This window comes from Eretmochelys imbricata, chromosome 8, assembly GCF_965152235.1.
Source record: "Eretmochelys imbricata isolate rEreImb1 chromosome 8, rEreImb1.hap1, whole genome shotgun sequence".
NCBI lineage: Eukaryota > Metazoa > Chordata > Testudines > Cheloniidae > Eretmochelys > Eretmochelys imbricata.
Genome location: NC_135579.1, coordinates 5,263,778 through 5,279,026, shown reverse-complemented (window position 1 = coordinate 5,279,026; position 15,249 = coordinate 5,263,778). Strand labels below are relative to the sequence as shown.

Genomic DNA, 15,249 nt, shown 5'->3' with positions numbered 1-15,249 from the left:
AGGGCTCAAGCAGTTATTTTTACTTTCATAACTGATGCAGCAAGCTGAAGGTAACGGGGCAATGAGCTGCCGAGCCTAGCAGTGCCGGGTCTCAGCTCTGGCAAGCCTTTCCGCATATTAAACACTGCTTATCCCTCTGATAGTTTCCAGGTACATCCGTGGAAGAGGGGGACTTACTGCACAGGTGTGTCTCAATTGACTAAGTAGAAGGGGGCAAAGCATTCTGGTTTTGTTCCCCAAATCTCACCCCTGAATCACAAATCCTACGACTCTGAGTGTGCATGTGCATAGAAGAAATCTGTTTCCTCTGAGGGATTACTCTGACCTAGAGCAGTTCAGACTCATCTGCTTCAGTCATATTTAATGATCTCCCACAGGAGAACTGTGCCACGTGAAAGGTGGTGGAGGCTAACTTATTTGTATCAAAAAGTGTTAACAAATGTATTCTCCAGCAGTGCTAATTGAGGCAGGGAGATTAGCATAGGGAGTCTGGCGAGTTTTAATGTTATACAAGAGCACTTCTGCTATGAAAGGCTAAGGCAGATGAATCAGTTGCACAGGAACAAGTGTTCAATCATTACAAATGCATTTGGTGACGATTATAACAGCAGGGGTCTTTATCTGGTTTTGTTGAACAGTCTTGCATACGGACACCTGAGCACTGATAGTTCTCCTGGTAATTCACCATCAGTTCACAGCACCATGGAAGTGAGGTGTTGTTTTGCCTGTTCAAATGCCTGGTCCAAACAGCACATGGTTCCCTGCAGTAACTGGCAACTCTTGGGGCACGGTGTTTGTTTTTTACTAACTGGGCTTTTTCTGGAGATGGTTTGGATTATATAGCGATGTGATCTCTGGCTTTAGAAACATGGTAAGAACTGAAGTCCACTCATGGGAATCCACAGACCAAGCAAAAATGATGAGAAATAGAGCAGCTAAAAAATCAGCCATTAAGCAGGGCCCGTTTGCTAGCAATGAAGGCAACAGAAACATTTCTGCCGACAAGGAAACCCGAAAACGTTATGGGCCTTTAAACAATTATATCGATTAAGAAGTATTGAAACAGACCGAGCCCAGATGTCCCAAGAATCAGGGGAGAGAGACTGTAGGGAGCTCTAGATATCTTTATAGCAGCACCATGTATATATTCGCCTTCCCCTGCAGCATGGGGCACAGATCACTTGCTGGAGGAATCTCTGCACCTTCAAGTCTTTAAACCATGATTTGAGGACTTCAATAGCTCAGACATAGGTGAGAGGTTTATTGCAGGAGTGGGTGGGTGAGATTCTCTGGCCTGCATTGTGCAGGAGGTCAGAGTAGATTATCATAATGGTCCCTTCTGACCTTAAAGTCTATGAGTCTATGTATATATCATCTCAACACACACACTTGACTAAAGGGATTTTCCATTGACTGATTGTTTGACTCCAGGCAGCTTTACACTGGGCAAGTGGCCTGCAACAGCCCCAGTGTACTAGAGGATCAGGCCCACAGTGCTTAAGTCTGAGTTGCACTAAATTTGGCACGGTCTGAATCCGGCAACATATGGGTGGTTTAAAGTGCACAACGCCACGAATATTTTGGAAGTAACATTTGGTGTTTTTCTGGCATTCATAGAACAATAGGTTCCCTATGGGGACCCCTATATTCCTATAGATGATGGTAACCAACTGTGTCTCACCTCCTGAATCCACATGATGTTTCTAGACTCAGATCCTTTGCTCTCCCTGCTTGTGGGATATGGTGGATGAACTTGTTTTGCCTCATTTCATACTTGCAGATGCTGATTTCAGAGCACTTTAATACCACTTAGGAAGGCTTTGCTCATCTACCTATTACTGTGACTCTGTTCTCACACCGACTGTCTTATTTAAAGCATAACTGGGAAGGTGCGGGGGGATTACAGAGCAGGCGGTAACCAGCTAAACCATGCTCTCTTTATTTGTTAGCATAAACGATGTGCTAAATGAAACATTTCTAACATTACAGATCATCAAGCTTGAAAAAAATGGAATAGGATACCACTACATTCTAGCAAATTTGGTGAGTTGGATATTGTTTTTCTTATCGCCTCTTTTGTGGGTTTTCTGCTTGGTATTTTCTTGTTGTTAGTGAATATTGTGCCTGTTTAAAGATCCAGCTTTAACTGTCATAGAGACCGAAGACCTTTATTTCTCCACTGTACGGGTACCAAAAATATGAGCGTCCCTCCCATGGCGTGTCAGCCATGATGTGGGGAGACTATCTCCAGGGGTGAGAAGTATGTTTTGTCTCCAGACTCATTCATTCTTTGACCTCTCTTCCAAGCTGCCACTAAGTGATAATTAATGCCAATTCTGTGGTAATATTTTTTGTGTCCTGAGTAGCTGGTTTCTGGATTCAGATCTCCCAACTTGTTTCATCTAGTCCTAGGAGCAGCTGTCAGCTGCGGGAAATGACTTTCATTCTCTACCAGCCTGAACTGCATTTGAATTTGTGTCCCAGAAGTGACGTGTTCTGGATCCCATTAGCAATCCCAGGAGCCTTCTGAGCCCCTGTTGTTAATGGCAACATGCTGAGATCCCTTTATTCTTCCAATAACCTATAGCTATGAAACTGTTATGCACTCAGTGTCAAAAACCCTCCTATGGAAGGCCTGTCAGGTGTTCAAAGAGAGGACCTGGGTCTGGTTTCTCCCCGCTTGAGGTGGAGAACAGAGACAGGGGGATACAGTGGATGGTGACAAAGTTCCAGCAGCTGTGCCATAAGTTGGCAGCTCTCTGAGAGTTTGCCAAAGCCCTTCTTTGTACACATCCTATCATCGGGGCTCTGTGGGCATGGGAGGAGGTGACATGGCAGGAGAGGAACTATCCCCACATCAACAGGGAAACTAGAATAGTGCCACACCAGAACTAGTGTTGTTAGAAGAGTATTAACTCAGCTTTGCTGCTTATACCTCCGAGAGCAGGGAGGGTGACCCTGGAGGAAAAGACCACCCCTGAAGGTAGCCTTTGGATCTGTGCTTTGCCAAGACCCCTGACGCCTCCAAATTGCAGGCCACATCCCATCCCCTCTGAAGGGAGCAGGGGGTTCCTGGCTCAGCCAGGCGAGCAAGCTTGTGCAGTGTTTACAGTAGTTTTTGCTCCCCTGCATCTCCTTCTGTGGAAAGGTACCATCAGGCCTTTGATAATTAAACTTTAAACTACCAATTAAACGCCTTTCATTCAGTCCCAGAATAACACTATAATTTACAAGACAAAAATGGACACATAATTACCCCATTCTGGCCCAGTACTGACCCTGCATTCAGTGGAGACAATATAATTAGAGTTAAAATGCTCATGTTCCTCTGGAGGAAGGATGCAAGTTTTAGAGAGGCAACTAACTGCAGCTTTTATGCAGTATTTGATTTTTTTATTATTATTTGAAGTCGGTTAGGTCCCAATCCTGCATACACTTACTAAAGAGCTTACCTGGAATAATGTTATTCAGGCTGCTTATGTGTGTGTGACCAAATGGGGATGGTGAATAAAACAACACCTAGCTCTTACCTAGCACTTTGCATCAGTAGATATCCAAGGGCTTTACAAGTGAGGTCAGTAGCATTATACCCATTTTACAGGTGGGGAAACTGATGCACTGAGCTGCGACATGACTTGTCCAAGACCACCCAATAATCCAGTGGCAGAACAGGGACTAGAACCACATCAGCACTTCCCTTCCTCACAGGGGTGAGGCTAAATACATTAAAGAAGGAGGCACTCGAGTGCTGTAATGGGGATTGTGGCAAGGTAGAGATTCTTGCCGGCTGTCAAATGACTCGCAGCCAGACCCATAGTCTCTCTAAGGCAGTTTTATTGTCTAACTTCACAAATAAACAAACCAGCTCACCCTTCACATCTCAGGCTTTCCCAGGGAACTCTGGCAATCCTGCTCCTGCTTCTCCCTGACACTCTCACTCAGTCAGTGCCATCTCACATCCAGTCCTGTTCCCTTCCAGCTCTCTTCTTCTCACTAAGACTCCCTGTGACCCTTCACAGCACAGGTGTATCCCTGTCCTTTTAATTGGCCCAGCTGGGAGCACCTGCTCTGGCACAGGGGTGCCGGACCTGCTGCCGTTACAAGGACCAGGACCAGCCACCTGTCACAGGGATTATATAAGTACCTAAGACAGAAAAAACTTCCTGTTCCCTCTCACTGTTGAGCTACGTCTCTGTCACACGGTCTCTAGGCAGAAGGCAGAATCTTCTATATGCAGTTTGTTTTCTTAATCCGTGCATAAGGGCCGAGGGATTGGAGCTGGCTATGAGCAGGCTTCCTACTCAGCCAGCACGCACCATAAATAATTTATGCTGAGAAAAAGGCTTCCCAGGCTTTGTTTTCCAGCCGGCCTGCAGACTGACTAAGCTTTTCAGGAGCATGTCCGCCGTGGCTGTACGTGTCACGCATAGTGTGCGCTCCTGGATCCTAGCACATGGCTCCTGATGCTGAAAGGTGATAACAAACAGCTTTGCTGTTCAGCTACATTCTTTTAGGGTAGTGGTCCCCAAACTGTGGGGCATCAGCCAAGTGATGAACAGAGAAAAGAGCTCACTTCGATGAATCAGTAGTAGTGTGCCCAGCTCTAGCTGTCAGTAAAAAGCTGCACCAAAAATACTGAGTTTAATTTTACAAGCATTGGCGCAGGAAAATGGGTATTTTCATTGCAGAAATAGCTTTATCCCCCCAGAAAAAATGGCTGTTTTCCACTTGAGAGAATTGCCTCTTTGTGTTCACAAATAAAATGAAACTGTTCTGCATCTGAGCGAACCCGTGAAAACGTGATCCTCACCTGGTTTAAATCAGCATAGCTCCTGGAGCTAGGCTGACTGGCTTACAGCAGCTGAGGAGCTGCTCCCGTGCTGAGTCAGGTTTGCCAGTACAAAGTATTCTGTGTTTTCTTCTGTCAAGGTTCCTTCCCCACTCTGCACTCTAGGGTACAGATGTGGGGACCTGCATGAAAACCTCCTAAGCTTACTTTTACCAGCTCAGGTTAAAACTTCCCCAAGGTACAAACTATTTTATCCTTTGCCCTTGGACTTCCACTGCCACCACCAAACATTTATCTGGGTTTATTTTTATTAGGAAAGCGTCGTTTGGAAACGTCTTTCCCCCCAAAATCCTCACAACCCTTGCACCCCACTTCCTGGGGAAGGTTTGGTAAAAATCCTCACCAATTTGCATAGGTGACCACAGACCCAAACCCTGGGATCATAGAACAATGAAAAAGCATTCAGTTCTTGAAAAGAAACATTTTAATAGAAGAAACAGTAAAAAGAATCACCTCTGTAAAATTAGGATGGTAAATACCTTACAGAGTAATTAGATTCAAAACATAGAGAATCCCTCTAGGCAAAACCTTAAGTTACAAAAAAGACACACAGACAGAAATATTCATTCTATTCAGCACAGCTATTTTCTCAGCCATTTAAAGAAATCATAATCTAACACATACCTAGCTAGATTACTTACTAAGTTCTAAGACTCCATTCCTGTTCTGTCCCCGGCAAAAGCATCACACAGACAGACCCAGACCCTTTGTTTTTCTCCCTCCTCCCAGCTTTTGAAAGTATCTGGTCTCCTCATTGGTCATTTTGGTCAGGTGCCAGCGAGGTTACCTTTAGCTTCTTAACCCTTTACAGGTGAAAGGATTTTTCCTCTGGCCAGGAGGGATTTTAAAGGTGATTACCCTTCCCTTTATATTTATGACATCTTCTTTTTAGAGATCAGGAAGGCTTGGCAAGTAGACGGACTGTTTGTTTTTGTGGGCCTTATTTGTTATGTTCTGGTCTTTGTCTTTAAAAGCATCAGCCTATCAAGTCAGAGAGAGGAGCACAGCCAATAGTATCAGAGAAGTAAGCTTAGAAACCCCTGGGATTCATTTCTTTTGACATTGCTAACATTTTGTGTAACCTTGGATTCATGTTTCTCCATGTCTTATCCAAGGGATTTAACTTGGCCACTGTCGGTAGTGGCAGAACATCAGGTCTCTGTCAGGCAGAGGAGAACCTTTGTCTAAAAATAAGTGACACTCATGTGACCTATCTCAAAGGTAAAACATTAAGGCTTGCTGCCACCTAAAGTGTTCTTTCTTTTGTGAGCATCAGCCCAGATTCTTTCGTTAGAAAATGCCCTGGCTTGGAAATGGTTGGGTGAGTGTGTGTGGGACAGAGTATCCCAAGGTGGCAGTGAAGGCGAAAAACAAGTCAGTTTCTCTAGCTTAGCAAAGGTAAGAATTTTTCCCACATTGTTGCATCAGCGTATATCGGTGTGGCACTAGAGAACACAGATTTCAAGATACAGGCTGAGATCTGCTCTCCAGAAGGCTGCATGATATGCAAAATGGCTATATATGTGGCTGTGGTAGTGTGATGATGTCCATGTTATAAGGTTCAGGGCTCAGTCCCTATGGTGATAAGTGTGGTATAAGAACATATAGAGAATACGCTAAACTGCGTTTATCATAAACCTTTGGCTGCCCCACTAATTCATCTCACATGGATCTAAAATTCTAACATTCTAAACCTCTGAGCAGCTTCAGCAAGATTCCTTTTTAATTTAACCCTTCCTTCTCCCCAAATTGTTACTGGTCGGAGATGCAGGATCCTCTCTTTTCAGGCCACACCAGTAACAGGTTTAAAGTCCAATGTCTTGGCAGATTTCCAGTGGGGTATTTACAGCACTGGCTTCTGGTCCTGATAAAGTTTCCAAGACTACATGCCTTGTGAACACTATGTTATTATGTTGGAGAGAAGTATTTGGGGCTATCTTTAAGTTTCTAAAATTGTCAGGTTTCAGAGTAGCAGCCGTGTTAGTCTGTATTTGCAAAAAGAAAAGGAGGACTTGTGGCACCTTAGAGACTAACAAATTTATTTGAGCATAAGCTTTCTTGTGAGTTAGATGTTTCCTCTCCTCGAGAGGTCTGTACAGCTGAATTTATGAGGCAGCTTTGCTTTACAGAAGAAAGAGACAATATATTTATCAATGAGGTGTCTAAAGACTCGTACATTCTAAGATAGCTTTTATGTTATTGGATATATACCAACTAATACATGGTGCTGGGGTATACTATGGAGGTTTTATCCATGCTCATTTAAGAATCTCTGCATAATTCCCTCATGAGGAGCAATCTTACCACGGCTTACCAGGAGAAACATGTGCCAATAAAAGTTCACCATCATGTGTGATTCAAATTGTCGTTAATATGACTGCATATATTAATTGTTTCTAATGTGTTAGTTTTTGCAGCATGGTTCCCCTCAAATTTGCAGTGCTTTGAGGGTGGAATAGATCCAGAGATTATGGATTAGTCTGGTCAGGACTGTAACAAAATCTACATTCTTTGCAGTGAGAAGAGTAAATGATTCATTTGACATCTCTGGTCAGCAATTTTCTTTTGCACTAAGACTCCAGTTTCTTCCAGAAACAAAATGCTCCTCTTCCTCTGTTGCTAGACCCTGGCCTTCTTGAAGCCAGCACAGCTCAGGATGGGAATAGTGCAAATGTGTGTGGCAGGCTAGTCTGCTTCTACAATGTAGAGCCCCCTAAAGGTTGCTCTGCATTATGCCACCATTCCACCATTCAGGGATCACTGAAGTGTAGGAACTCCCCAGCCATGCCCCCATCTCTCTTCAGTGCAGAAAGCTGGCAGGGAGGTGGCATAGGAACCACTACAGTTCCTGCATACTGCTTAAAGATTCCCTTTTTGAAGCAATCCTCAGGGGGATGGATCCCAACCACGTTCAAGCCTGCTTTGCAGCAGAGGACCAAGACAAAACAGATTGAGAACACTGGAATATCAGGGTTTCTATGTGATGGTGCCTCTCCCTCTTTCTCTCACTTTCTTTCAGTCCATCTCTTTCTCCCTCTGTCTCTTCTTTATGTTACAGTGAGGACAGGTATATTTTGCTATCGTAATCAGAGCTGACACATTAACGATTGTGTGGAAGAGAAGAAGGTAGCTTCTGTTGGAAGACATCTTGGAAAGGGACTTGTGCAGATGGCCTCCTTTAGAAATAGCCCCTTCATTAATACACAGTGACCAGAATGGGGAGAGATGCTTTTCCCAAGAAGTCAAGCCCAAAGATAATAGAAGACACCAGACATATCTTGTTTTGAAACACCCTGCATCTTGTTCCCTTCAGAGTGAATCCCCAGCACCTTGTGATGACAGGTGCTACTTTAAATTCAGCTGGATCTGTCTGATCTACCATAATTTGGAAACAGTTGTTTTGCTTTGTAAAGTTTCACTTAAGCAAAAAGTATGCTACTGAGAGGAAAGAAGGTCTTGTGGCTAAAGCACTCAACTGCATCTCAGGAGATCTGGGTTCAGCCTCTGGCTCTGTAGGGCCTTGGGAAAGTCACTTAGGTATGTCTACACCACACGCAAAGCCCGAGTGTTGACTTAGGTTTGAGCCTGAGTCCCCTTCCTTCCCCCCACAATTCAGTCTACTTGGGTCAGCAAGCTCTCAGGATGCGTGTCATAGGCTCCTGCTATGGAGGGTGGGTCAGAGCCTAAGTCTTGCTGTGACTCAGATCCAATCCTGTCATTTGGCAGTGTGAATGAAGGTCAAACATCAGACCCAAGTCAGAAATTCCGCATAGTGCAGCATGGACACATTAGCATGGGTCTGAAACCCAGGTCTAGCAAGGGTCAACCCAGGTGTACAAGGCAGTGTGGACACTCAAGCACAGGTATGGAAACTCCAAGTCCAGAATACAGGGATAACAGGGTGAAATTAAATGGCCCGTGCTTTCCAGGAGGTCAGAATAGATGATCTAATGGTCCCTTTGGGCCTTACATTCTTTTCTTTTCTTTTTTCTTTTTTCTTTTCTTTTCCCAAGCTTTCAATCTTACCTCTGATTCTGCAGAGGATTCTTGTTCTGCAGGGCGAATTCCATTAACTCACATTTAGTTTCTGTTTTGGTTTTGCATTGCTTTTTTATTTTTATATATAATATATAAACAATACTCCCTTTAGGCAGAAGAGGAGGAAATGTAAAGGGGACAGGACAGTATTATCAGCCACCACCATCTAGCCAGTTTGCAAAGCCATTTCATGCCCTGCCCACTTTTTGCCTGTTTTTGGAGACGCTTATCAGATACCAGTAGTGTCTTCCTGTTGGTGCTTTGCTCCAACCTTGGACTTTTCTTCGTGCTTTTATGGTGTTCCTGAAGAGACGCTGGTGATACCCAGCTATGAGCAGCTTTCAGTCAAGGGTTTCCTTTGATGGATTTTTTTTCCCCTGAGTACATCCCAGAAGCCAAATGACAGTATAATTTGGCTACAGCCATGGATAGCCAGGTGGTGATCTACTAAGACACTCTTTCTGAACTCTGGGAGCTCTGTGTGTCACAAACCACTTGGTCTGACATGCATTAAGATGTCAGACAGTATTCCGCTGCATTCCCTATTCATTTGTCACAGCCCTGGGTTTCTGAAACCCCTGTGTTGGAGATGACAAAGGGGATTGAAATGTACTCACCTACCATTCTGAGGAATTTGTGTCTCAAAAAATAACTTTTTTTACCTAGACCACTGCACTTAGGAGCAATATAAAACAACATTTTTAAAGCATCTGTACAGAATGTGTACCTCTAAATCCAAACGAGGCAGCAGATGGATACTAAATTTCTTGACACAAAGCTGGAAGAGAAGGAGTCTTTAAAGCTCCTGTTAAACCATTCACGATTCTCCTTTGTCAGACATAGCCTCTCATCTCTTGTTCTTGGAGTCTGTTCCTTTAATTGTTTCCATGTAAGGGCCCAATCCAAAGCCCATTGAAGCTGAAGAGAATCTTTACATTGGCTTTGTATCAGACTGTGAAAGCACCATTTTTCATCGCATATGTTCCAGGTTTTGGTGAGCAGAGGGGGGGGCTCTATTTTGGCTTTGTATGTCACAGCAGCATGAGAACCGTTGAGAGATGGGGGAGGAGAATCCCAGATGCTGAAGTGCCTGCGGAGAATACAGGCAAGCAGACTGGCACAGTCTGGAGGGGAGGGGAATATTGGGGAATGTGCTGAACAGCAGCCCCTACTCCTCCATTTTGGGGGTGCAGCAAGTTCGGTCACTAGCCCCGCCCCACCCTACCCAGCCATGCTCCTTGCAGAATGGCTTGGGGGGGTGGGCGGTGCTTTGAGTCGTGTGCACCCGGGAAACACAAGCACGGCAGTTCTGCCCGTCGGCTCCATGTTAGCACCAGAGAGCACTGGGGAGCCAGAATCTGGTCCATCATCTATTCAGTCTTAAAGGGAATAGTGTCAAAGTTAGAGGGCCCCAGATTTGACCTATTTCCCCCTTCCTTTATATTGCCCGCAAAATCCATATGGTTCTTTATTTGCTTTTATTTTATAGAGAATGATTCAATGGTTTTCTTTAAAAAAATCAAAGCAAAGCAACGTTGGCAGTGCAGCCCTTGTGAGCAACTCTACCGCAACTTTCAGAGTAGCAGCCGTGTTAGGCTGTATTCGCAAAAAGAAAAGGAGGACTTGTGGCACCTTAGAGACTAACCAATTTATTTGAGCAGAAGCTTATGCTCAAATAAATTGGTTAGTCTCTAAAGTGCCACAAGTCCTCCTTTTCTTTCTACCACAACTGTGTGTGTATTTATATGGGCACACACACATATACTTGTGTGAGGGATGTGTGTGTGGGGGGGGAACCCAATAAAGAAATAGGGTTCAGTTAAAATCTTTCAGAGAGTAAAAAAAATGTAGGTAACTGGGGGTTTTTTTTAATAAAAATTACAAAAAATATTATAACCTGACAGTGTCTTTTTAACAGATCTGTTCCTGTGACAGGGTAAATATGAATATTTACCTCTTGCTCGACTGAAAGATTATTGTTCCATCTGGTCTCCTTCTTTTAAAGACCATAATTTGAAAGTGAATTATCCACCCATTGATGTTTGATTGAGTGCATAAAAGTTAGAGCTGGCTGAATAATTTGTTGCAACCAATACTCGCTGCAAATTTTGGCACAATCATTGAATCATTATTTGGGAATAATTTTTTCCATTATTCAACCTTCTCTAATGAAAATATGCTCTTGTTACTATGCCTGTTCATGTTGCTGCATTGAAATGCATGTCATCAGCCAACTCAGGCATCCTCTGTTGGCTGTGCAGAAATGGAAATTAATTCAGTTTAACTCAAGGAGAAACTTTGGTTTGAAATCAGGATTTTGGAGAGATGGAAGGATGGCTACATTGTTGCCACATTAACGGATACAGAAGTTTCCTGAAATCCAAGAACTATCCACCCAGAGACAGGATATCCCATTATTTATAAATAAACCATTTTCTCTAGGCCTGTGTCCTTTCCAGTGACCCTCTCCTTTTGCTTCTCTCCTCCATTAGGGATTCATGGACATTGACCTGGTAAAATTCAAGGAGAGTGGAGCAAATGTGACTGGCTTCCAGCTGGTGAATTACACAGACACCGTTCCAGCAAGGATCATGCAACAGTGGAAGAACAGTGATGCCAGAGAACATCCTCGAGTTGACTGGAAAAAGCCAAAGGCAAGTGGTATTGAAAGCTATTTGTTTTAGGTAGCGTCCGTGGAACTCAGCTGCTAGCATTCTCACCTCTGAATTGGAAGCTCAAGTATTTAGTTCTCAGTCCAGAACTTTGGCTTTGCGTAGACTTGGGGAAAAGGTCGCATTTAAAAACATGTAAATTCAAACGTGCTAGCTAACATGTTTGAGAACACAACCTATTTTCCAGCATCTCAATCTCCTACCCAGATCTGTCACTGTGATACGAGGAAGTAGCAGCTATGCTCTTAGAAATGTTCTCTTTGGTGAGATGTGTCCAGCTGAGGTCTCATTTGCCCAATTCTTCTGCCAGTTAAAGGTGGAAGTTAAGGATCCCTTGGCACTTTTATGAAAAGAAAGTCTGGCTAAGTTCCTTAAACCTTGGCTTGTTTATTATATCTCACGTGTAAACAAAATCCATTCAGATGTTGTCACGCATGCAGAACATTTCAAATCAATATATACAGTAAAGGACATAAATATTTTATTTCTAACACAAACAGAACTCTGAAGTGACTGAACAATTTTTCTAACCTTTACACACACACACTTTGACTCTTTGGGGCAAAAACCCAGCAAGGGGCATTTCAACCCTAAAGGAATTTCTCTGAGAAAGTTACAAACAACTGGAGAAGTAGGTTATTGTGGGAAAATGAACTCCAGCCTTAATTCTTAATAGTCACAGACTAGCTTAGGGTTTTTTCCTGGCCCCCATAGTTTCTGTTTTAATCAAATTATTATTTTTTAAAAAGCCGGGGGGAGGAGGGATTGCTATCCATATATGACTACCATGAGTGGTTTTTGCTAACTTATTTTTGTGCACCTGAAATTTCATGCATTACACAAAGTAGCCCTTTACAATTTATTTGAAGGCCAGTTTGACCTAAGTGGAAAGACTCGGGTAATGGGTCTGTTAAGACTAAGCACTCTTCAAGCATTATGACTAAGGTACTTTTCTCTGGAAAGGAGAGAGAGAGTCATTCAAAGGCAATTCAGGTAGGAGAACAGGAGGCTAAGACAGCAAGTCCATTTTAGCTCTGCAGCAGGAAATTATGTTCTTGTCTAGAGTCTTATGGGAAGCAAGGTACCAATTTCCAGGGGTCAACAAGACATTGGAGAGTACAGGAAGCCAGATGCTCTTGTACGGAAAATTATTACATGGAAGGATGAAAACAAAATAAATTGTCTTGAAACAATAATGCAAGGCTTTAGATGGGAACTTCTGGTAACTCTATTTGATTTTTGAGAGAAGAACAGACAGATATCTGTAAGATCAACTCACCCTAACAGACAACACACCTCTCCATATTCCTTTTCTAGTACACATCTGCTCTTACTTACGATGGAGTTCGGGTGATGGCGGAGGCTTTCCAGAGCCTGCGAAGGCAGCGGATTGACATCTCCCGTCGTGGGAATGCTGGGGACTGCCTTGCAAACCCAGCTGTTCCTTGGGGCCAAGGGATTGACATTCAGAGAGCTCTGCAACAGGTTAGACACCAATCTGGGCAGCTCTTTGCAAAAAGAAGCAATGCTTTGCTTTTCCATAGCTCCTTGAGCGAGAATCTATGGAGAACAGTTCTGAGGGACTCAATGTGTACCAAGGGAAATGCTACAACCGCCAAGTGTGGATATGCTGCTCGTTGCAGCATGCAGGCAGAGCTGTTAGATATGCAATGGCTTTTGGCAAACCATGTTTCTGGTTCAGTTACTTCTTTGAATTTAATATTGTGTTTTGGGCTTGAACAACCAGAATCCTTGTAGCAAAATTTGATCAAAACAATCAAAATGTTGCCTCTTTTTGCTGAAAAAAAAACATATGAAACACATAAATTTCACATGGTTTCATACTATGGCAATAGGCATTTTATAAAAACAAGGCCAAAGATAGACAGATGTCACTATTTGACCTGTGGTTTGGAATGGAAGCTTTGAGTTTGCTTTATCCTTTTTATTAATAGTTAGGTTCTCAGCAGAATGACACTGGTTCTTAGAAGATTACGCTGTATTCTGTATTTACCCCTGCGTACTCTAAGGTAGAGGGTGGGCAAACTATGGCCCGTGGGACTGTCCTGCCTGGCCCCCCTGCCCGGCCCCATAGCTCCTGGCCGGGGAGGCTAGCTCCCGGCCCTTCCCCTGCTGTTCCCTCTGCCCCGCAGCCTTGCCGTGCTGGCAGCGCTCTGGCCCACCGCTCTTGCCAGGCAGGGTGGCGGCATGGCTGGCTCCAGCATGGTAAGGGGGCAGGGAGTGGGGGGGTTCCGGGGAGCAGTCAGGGGACAGGGGGTGGTTGGATAGGCATGGGAGTCCCAGGGGGCCTGTCAGTGGGTGGGGCTGTGGATAGGGGTTGGGGGTTGGATAGGGGGTGGGGTCCCGGGATGGGGCAGTCAGGGGGCAAGGAGTGAGAGGGATGGATGGGTCAGGGGTCCCGGGGGGCCTGTCAGGGGCGGGGGTGTGGATAGGGGTCAGGGCAGTCAGGAGACAGACAGCAGGGGGGGTTGGATAGGGGGTGGGGTCCCGGGGGGGCAGTTAGGGGCGGGGGTCCCAGGAGGGGGCGGTCAGGGGACAAGGAGCGGCGGGGTTGGATGGGAGGGGGCGCAGTCGGGGCGGGAAGTGGGAGGGGGCAGATAGGGGCCGGTGGCCAGGCTGTTTGGGGAGGCACAGCCTTCCCTACTCGCCCTCCATACAGTTTTGCAACCCCGATGTGGCCCTCGGGCCAAAATGTTTGCCCACCCCTGCTCTAAGTCAATGTCCATAAATTACATAATACATTTGGGGTCATTTTGCATGTTTGTTTCAGTGTAACAAAGTGTTACAAGGGGCGGTGGGGGGGGGGTCTTGAAAATCACCAAAAACTGTGTTACATAATTTATGGACAGCCCCTAAGGCGCAACAGGTCAGATGGGGATTTGTTTAATTGTTTCTTTCCTTCTTCAAGACACTTCAACAGGAGTAAGTCCCTGAGCAAGCTCTGCTACTGTTTAGGGTAGGGAACGTCTCACTGACGGCAACAGCAAGGATGAAACATTACTGTCTATGCCGCCGCATTCACACCAAGATCTAAATCTCCTAAAGCAAAAGAATTGGCCTTAAAGATGGTTGGTGGGTGTTTTTTTTCAGTCAAAGGTGGCTTTTTTGACCAAAACGATGTTTTTTTCCAGCTTTTCAGCAGAGAAGAGGAAACTAAAAATGGTTTGATAAAATTAATGGTTTTCAGGGAAAATAATGGGATTTTGGTTGGCTTTTGGTGTAAAAAAAAAGGGGGGGGGTAGCTTTCATGGGTTTTTCTTTTCAAAAATGGCCTGAAAAGCAACATTTCTGGTTTTCCATTTGAGGTGTGTTTTTTTTGGGGGGGGTGGGTGGTGGGGGGGAGGTTAAAGGAAAAACTGAAAATTCTTCCAGGAAACTAAAAAAAAAAAAATTAAAACTAAATCCCTCAAAAATAACTGGTATTATTTTGACCAGCTTTAGTTACTACGTATCTGGACATTTGGCTGCGAACCAAGAGCTAGAGTCGAGTCCTCATTTTTCAGTCTCTGAGCCAGTGAGGGCTTGGATCCTAATGTCTCATTTTCAGAGGGTCTGGGCACTTAAACCTTCCAGCTGGCTTCAGTTAGACATGTGGGTACTTGGCACTTCTAGAGATCAGGACTCTAGAGTCTATTTTAATGTTTCCTGAGGCTTGGATGCTCTCACCGC

General features: G+C 44.4%; 1 protein-coding gene across 4 annotated transcripts in view; it reads left to right on the top strand.

The window, feature by feature from the left end:
- The window catches only part of GRIA1 (glutamate ionotropic receptor AMPA type subunit 1), a 157,507-nt gene that overhangs the window by 86,580 nt on the left and 55,678 nt on the right, over positions 1-15,249 (top strand). For 3 of the 4 annotated variants that reach the window (XM_077823714.1, XM_077823710.1, XM_077823711.1), the window contains 3 exons: positions 1,990-2,043; positions 11,380-11,541; positions 12,877-13,044. In XM_077823714.1, the coding sequence (XP_077679840.1) occupies positions 1,990-2,043; positions 11,380-11,541; positions 12,877-13,044 (384 nt within the window). The remainder of the gene's footprint in view (positions 1-1,989; positions 2,044-11,379; positions 11,542-12,876; positions 13,045-15,249) is intronic. The other variant, XM_077823713.1, reaches the window with a different exon arrangement.